The 7430-nt window shown below is 40.5% G+C and overlaps 1 protein-coding gene across 1 annotated transcript; it reads right to left on the reverse strand.

Moving 5' to 3' along the window:
- Positions 1 to 181: 181 nt before the first annotated feature.
- Positions 182 to 4614, reverse strand: phpt1 (phosphohistidine phosphatase 1). The gene is made up of 3 exons (XM_054612642.1): positions 4272 to 4614; positions 1986 to 2113; positions 182 to 1718 (listed from the first exon to the last, which is right to left on the reverse strand). The coding sequence occupies exons 1-3, from the start codon at positions 4597 to 4599 to the stop codon at positions 1626 to 1628; spliced, it is 549 nt and encodes a 182-aa protein (XP_054468617.1). The 5' UTR covers positions 4600 to 4614; the 3' UTR covers positions 182 to 1625.
- Between the last annotated feature and the right edge of the window lie 2816 nt (positions 4615 to 7430).

The following is a 7430-nucleotide window of genomic DNA, read 5'->3' on the forward strand; positions in this document are numbered from 1 at the left end:
CAGCTGAAACAAACCATCATAAAACAATTTCCTCCAAATGATTTCCACAGTGTATACAGTACACAACAACTTAAGTAGACACAGTTGGCAACAGACACGCAAGGCAATTCAGGTGCAAACTGCAGTGTAGTCTACACACAAAAAATAATCACATTATACATCTGTTTCATCTTTATTTACCAAATTCTCCCACTTTGTTTTGGAAAGGCACTTTTAGTAAAGTAAAGCAAAGTGTCTTTCTTAAGGGAACTTAGTTTAGCTCAGTGCTCTAGTCATGCCATGTTGGTAGAAAACAAAACAGGAAAGCGTTATTCTTATTTAGGAGTGTTCACATATTATCACATCGTCTTCACACTAGATGAAAGACAAATTAAACAATATATAATATTTCATAGCCCCTTTTAAATCAGCTCAATGACCATATTAGTGTTAAAATTAGCTTCTATGTTGGTGATGAAGTATTTGTGCAGCTTTGCCAACTCTGTAGTTCTTTTCCGAGAAAGGCATGTATCAAAGCAGCCAAACATCACTATCACTTCAAAAATGACTAACTCCAGCCTTGCTCGAGAAGTGCCAAAATACACCCACCCACTCTCCACAGCTGTCTAGCTTCACAGGTGCATCTTGTGTATTTGACTCATCTAGGAATCTGAATTAAAACAATTTGACAATTTGATTGATTTTGATTGTGGCTGGGAGAATTGACAATACACAACAATTTCAAAAGTCCCGTCCAGTGTAGTTGAAGATTTAGGCTGTGTAACAATACCGTAAACGCAACTCAGCTGATTTTCAGAAAAGACTTAGTAGCTCACGAACAACACTTTACCACGTCAATAAAACAGATGGAAGGCAAATCTTTTTTCACTTTTGATGGAACTAACTGTTGCCGCCGTGGAGGCATACAAATGCAGGTTTAAAATACTTCATATTAGTAATTCTAGTTCCATAGTATATCTAGTATCCTTTCATTGGCAACCAGTAGGTCAGGATTTCAAAATACTTCAGCATAATTTAATCTTGGAAGATCATCAAGTTCATTGGATCTTATCTGGCCGGATCTAATAAAGGCCTCAAATTTCTTCAGCAGTTTATAGTCCTGTCGATGGCTGGCGATACAACTGCAGTAAGATAAGCATTTTTTCAGCTCTGCGACAGAAGGAACACAGTATGCACACAATTTAAAGGCAGTTTTCAGGAAACATTTATGAAAAATACATCAGCACAAAGCTTATATGGTTCCAACATATCTTAGTGATTAGATTATATTTATGAGGCTGTAAGACTCTACAACAAGTCGGTGAGTGACTGTATGCCATGCCCATTTATTCACACTAGAAGAACACAATATTGTATTATTATTGTTTTTTTAAATCCAAGTAGAGTAAAAATGTGATAAACTAATTTGTTTGCTATATCTTTACTCAAATTGTAACTTAAAAATGAGTCCCCCCAAAAAAGGCTTGATTCCTAATCAGACTCGTCGCTGTCTGTGAGTCTCAGATTATCAATGTGGTGTCAAAAACCTTATCGGACTCTGTGTGGTTCTTAATGAGCGGGTTACAGATTAGTGCCGTGTCAGTCCAGGACAAAGTGAGCCCAATAGAGGCTGATCTTGGGTCAGTTCAGTATCCTTCATTGTCCCAGGTCACCTCATAGCCTGGATACTGAGCCTTCAGTTTCTCAGTGGTTACAGCGTGGTTTGCTCGTCCAAATCCCTGCAACGAAAAGCAACATGTCAACGTTTCATTAGAGTTTAACCAGTTATTTAAACTCAAATAATCAATATTTAAAACTGAATTTAATGATTAAGTTAAAAGGATCGCTCCTAGTGACGACCCAGTCACTTATTATCCGCCAACTCTGCAGCAATACGGAGCTTTTCAGCTTCCTTCAGCTAAGAGTTGTGGTTTTATAGCATGTTTACTCTCATGTACTGTCGTTATCTACGTCATCACAGTTTTTATTCAGCCTAGTTCTCTCACTATGGAGTATCCGTAGACGTGGATCTTCTTGGCCTGGGGGTCGTGACTGATCCTCCCTCCTCCGATACACTCACAGTCCAGGTGTCCGCCCTTTTCCAGCTCCTCTGACACCTTATCATAGATATCAGCTGCAAGAAAAGGCATGGGATGGGTGAGGAACACATAAACACTGCACATTCTAATACATTTCATCTCCAGATATAATATAGAACAATTGGAAATAAAGTAGCCTCAGCATGCATTTTGTTTATGAGATGAAAGTAATTTGAATCACAGGTTTTGACGTTAATAGGTACTTGGATCTTGGCATAAACACATTTTTTTGAATGAGGTTATAGTATAGTGTTTCAGTGGCCAACTGTGCATAAAAGATTCCCCCCAAAATATGAAAAGGTAGCACATCACAGATTTGAAAGTCAAGATGGACAAAATGGTTTAATGTTTTTTGGCTCACATCACAGTTCAGCAATGTACAAGAGCAGAGTTAACACACAGCTTAGGAGGCAAACGATTAAACACATGGACCAATCACAAACCTATTAGTTCATTCTAATTTTAACCTCATAAAATACAATATGAAGCTTCACAAAATCCTGATTCTGGTCATCATTGGTTCACTATTTAGACCAGACACTAGATGGCATTAAAGGGACACTTGAATAAAACTCATTCATTTCCCATCGTGGCCTGGTTTTACCAATGATCCTAGATAATGAAGTGGTCAATGGTCCCAAGTCTTTTTTAGGTCCATTTGGTGTTATAGTGTTGAGTATATCCAAAACAGTTCTCTCTTGGCTGGTTTCTTTAAAACATACACCTTCTCTAATAGGAATCATGACTTGGAATTTTCCTCCCAGTGTGGGGATGATTGAATTAGTGTGGCAGCAGGCACATTCATGCCAGTTGTTGTCACCCTTGTAGTCTTGGGAAGTTCTATGGACGACTTAAAATGCATAGGTTTAAGAAAGAAATCAAGTGAAATACAACAAAAATCATTTTTGTGTATTCCCTTTTTATGTTTGCATTGACTTGGAAACATCTGTTAAATTACAATTCGTAAGCCTTTTTAGTTTTTAATAAGTAAACTAATTTATGAAGTGTTTTATTGTGACAGCACAGAAAACAAAGAGAAGAGTGTAGTATGCAAATGTTTCATTCCTATTTCACTCTACCACACCTAACCATGTTAGCCTTAAATGCCCATCTTTAGGCGCAGGCTGAAAACTCACCTCTTCAAGAAGTACTACCCTGAGCCTTCCTCGTAGCACTTATTGCACTCGTATTAGTTGTTGCCCTTACTGTATTCCTATCAGTTCGCTGCACTTATTGAATTTGTATTTGTTTACTGCACTTATCCTATTCGTAGTAGTTTGTAGCACTTACTATATTCGGATTAGTCTGTTGCAATTATTGTTTTCGTAGTAATCTGCCTCTGCACTATACTTTTGCTCTGGTTTATGCTTTAAGATGCTTGTTTAAGAAAGGAGATGCACTGATGACTTCTGGTGACTAGTAGTTCTCTTGAATACCTATGTTGAATACACTTCCTGTAAGTCGCTTTGGATAAAAGCGTCTGCTAAATGACTGTAATGTAATGTAATGTAATGTAATGTATGTAATGTAATGTAATAATGTAATGTAATAATGTAATGTAATAATGTAATGTAATGTAATAATGTAATGTAATGTAATAATGTAATGTAATGTAATGTAATGTAATAATGTAATGTAATAATGTAATAATGTAATGTAATGTAATGTAATGTAATGTAATATAATAATAATGTAATGTAATGTAATATAATGTAATAATGTAATGTAATGTAAAATGCTTGATGTCTTAAATCTAAACTGCAGATACACTCCCACCTAGAGTCAGACCACAGGACTGCAGCCTGCTGACATCAGGCAGCTCTGACTGACAGTCTGACAGGTGATCATGTCATTAATTACATTAATGTACATTACATTACATGTACATTACATGTAATTACATTACATTACAGTCATTTAGCAGAGGCTTTTCTCCAAAGCGACTTACAGTCAGTAGTATGTTACATATCATTCACCCATTCACACACTGATGACAGGCTACCATCAAGGTGCCACCATCAGACTCTAACTAACATTCATCATCCAGTCCACACCGATGGCCTTCAGGAGCAACTTGGGGTTAAGTGTCTTGCCCAAGGACACATCGACTGCCGAAGCCGGGTATCGAACCACCGACCCTCTGAATGGAGAACAACCTCATTCATTCAACTGGTCTTGAGTGTCCCTACTCACCGTGGAACTCTGCCCAGCCGTACCCTCGCACTACATCTATCTCCGCGTCGTCTCCCTCCTCCGTGCTGTGCACTCGGATCAGGACGTACTTGAACACGCCGGCCGGGTCGATGTCTACCCGCGGGACGTTGGCCATCAGAGCCGCGGCCCTGCTCTGCGTGCACATCTCCGGGCTGCTCAGCGAGGGAGCCAGCAGACACGCCAACACACACAGTGCTGTCACTACGGCCTCCGTGTCTGCGTCTGGAGAGTGGGACAGCTGTGAAACCTGTGTGTATGTCCGGGTACCAGCGTGGACAAACTGCAACCGAAAACGGAAACCACGCATGCGCGTCTACTTCCGCATGGCAAGCTAGAAAACACTTCCGGTCACAGCCTTCAAAATAAAAGTCACAAAACAAGTGCTTCTGCTTCTTCTTCTTCTTCTTTGGGTTTTAACGGTAGCTTGTGTGTTTTATTTTGCACCACTGCCATCTTCTGGAGTTAATTTGCACTTATGACTTCTGGTGACTAGTAGTTCTCTTGAATACCTATGTTGAATACACTTCCTGTAAGTCGCTTTGGATAAAAGCGTCTGCTAAATGACTGTAATGTAATGTAATTAAGTTGTGGTACCTGGACCGTAGTCGTGCCTCCTGCTGTGAGCCGACTGACACCCACTGCTACTTCCATTACTATTATTAGTCACATTACTATTATTATTGCCTGTACTATTACGCTTATTGACTTGCTTCTTCCCCGGAGTTCTTGTGCTTTCTCGCCTCGCAGGTTCCCAGGAATCAGGGTTATATTTGGACTGTCATCGTGCCACCTACTGAGGCCCTGCTGACACCCACTATACTACTACCACTATCATTATTAGTCACATTACTATTATTATTGCCTGTGCTATTACGCTTATTGACTTGCTTCTACCCTGGAGTCTTTGTGCTTTCTCGCTTCGCAGGCTTCTATAAATCGTGGCTGTACCTGGACCGTGGACGTGCATCCTGCTACGGCCCTGCTGACACCGACTGCTACCACCATTATTATTACTAGTCACATAACTATTACTATTACCTGTACCATTAAGCATTTTAGCTTTACTTCCACCCTGAAGCCCTTTTGCTTTCTCGTTCTGCAGGTTTCCATGAATCGTTGTGGTACCTGGACCGTAGTCGTGCCTCCTGCTGTGAGCCGACTGACACCCACTGCTACTTCCATTATTATTATTAGTCACATTACTATCCCTATTTTCATGGCTATAATTCTACTGTAATAATTGCTGCTGTTATTATAAGTAGTCTTATTATATGAATCATTTATGTCATATACATTGAATGTGTTGTATCTCTGTTATGCTGCTCATTCTGTACACATGACATCTATTGCATTCTGTCCATCCTGGAGAAGGATCCCTCCTCTGTCGTTCTCCCAGAGGTTTCTTCCTTTTTTCTCCCTGTTAAAGGGGTTTTTTAGGGGAGTTTTTCCTGTGCCGATGTGAGGGAAGGACAGAGGATGTGAGGGTCTAAGGACAGAGGAGGTGAGGGTGTAAGGACAGAGGATGTGAGGGTGTAAGGACAGAGGATGTGAGGGTGTAAGGACAGAGGATGTGAGGGTCTAAGGACAGAGGATGTGAGGGTCAAGGACAGAGGATGTGAGGGTCTAAGGACAGAGGATGTGAGGGTGTAAGGACAGAGGATGTGAGGGTGTAGGGAAGGACAGAGGATGTGAGGGTGTAAGGACAGAGGATGTGACAGAGGATGTGAGGGTGTAAGGACAGAGGATGTGAGGGTCTAAGGACAGAGGATGTGAGGGTGTAAGGACAGAGGATGTGAGGGTGTAAGGACAGAGGATGTGAGGGTCTAAGGACAGAGGATGTGAGGGTCTAAGGACAGAGGATGTGAGGGTGTAAGGACAGAGGATGTGAGGGTGTAAGGACAGAGGATGTGAGGGTGTAAGGACAGAGGATGTGAGGGTCTAAGGACAGAGGATGTGAGGGTCTAAGGACAGAGGATGTGAGGGTGTAAGGACAGAGGATGTGAGGGTGTAAGGACAGAGGATGTGAGGGTGTAAGGACAGAGGATGTGAGGGTCTAAGGACAGAGGATGTGAGGGTCTAAGGACAGAGGATGTGAGGGTGTAAGGACAGAGGATGTGAGGGTGTAAGGACAGAGGATGTGAGGGTGTAAGGACAGAGGATGATGGACAGAGGATGTGAGGGTCTAAGGACAGAGGATGTGAGGGTGTAAGGACAGAGGATGTCGCATGTGCACAGATTGTAAAGCCCTCTGAGGCAAATTTGTAATTTGTGATTCTGGGCTATACAAAATAAACTGAATTGAATTAACTCACAGTGTCTGTTATATCACGTTTTCCTAGTCAGCTGACCAAGCATCTTCTGCGTTGTCCACTTACATCACACTACAGTATGTTCTTTACTCCTTTTGTGGTAAGCCCTTATGTCTGTGTATATTATATGGATGTCATGCAGTCGATCTTGCCATACTGATTGTGGATACTGTATGTGATAACACACACTCATTGGGGAATGATGAGTACAGCAGAGGTGAGAGAACATAACCCTTGATAAAATGACATGTCTAATGACGTGACAGAGCAAAGCTCAGGATGTGTTTGTAGAGGATATTTTAAAACAATAAATTACTTTTAAAGTCTTCTCCTGTACGTCTTTGCCTAGGTTAAAAACCTGCAACCCTTTGCTGAATGTATTTTTCCTCATTGTTGGCATTACCTGCCCTGGTTATTCTTGTTTAGTTTTTTTCTAATTCTGATATGATTCATTATTATGTCATAAGCTTATAAATCAAATACATTAACCAAGACAATCTCTATTGTATTTTGTCCTTCATTTGTTGCATATCACAGTATTCTAATTATTTTACTGACCCCAATTACTCAGTCTGTAAGTTCACAGATGAGATAGGACGATTAATCAGCGAATTACTTTAAAATCACATTACTGCAAAACTATCTGAAATAAAATTTATTTTGAGGGCAATGTGACAATACTGGAAGACATCAGAACTAGCCAAATACTTCCATAAAGCAAAGTATTTTGGTAGTTGTAGTCCTAAGCAGAGCAAGAAAAGAAAGGCGCACAAGAGTGGCAAGAACCGGATACCTTAACAAAACCTTTAATTTGTTATCTGGGGTAAAA

This window comes from Anoplopoma fimbria, chromosome 14 (genome assembly GCF_027596085.1).
Source record: "Anoplopoma fimbria isolate UVic2021 breed Golden Eagle Sablefish chromosome 14, Afim_UVic_2022, whole genome shotgun sequence".
NCBI classification, from domain to species: Eukaryota; Metazoa; Chordata; class Actinopteri; order Perciformes; family Anoplopomatidae; genus Anoplopoma; species Anoplopoma fimbria.

What these genes read in the sequence shown, in the direction of transcription:
- phpt1 (XM_054612642.1), bottom strand. Translation starts at nt 4,599, where the DNA reads ATGCGTGGTTTCCGTTTTCGGTTGCAGTTTGTCCACGCTGGTACCCGG. An exon ending in CGGCTGGGCAGAGTTCCACG is followed by an intron (nt 2,114 to 4,271) that starts GTGAGTAGGGAC and finishes CTTTTCTTGCAG; the next exon opens with CTGATATCTATGATAAGGTG. An exon ending in ACGTCTACGGATACTCCATA is followed by an intron (nt 1,719 to 1,985) that starts GTGAGAGAACTA and finishes TTTTCGTTGCAG; the next exon opens with GGATTTGGACGAGCAAACCA.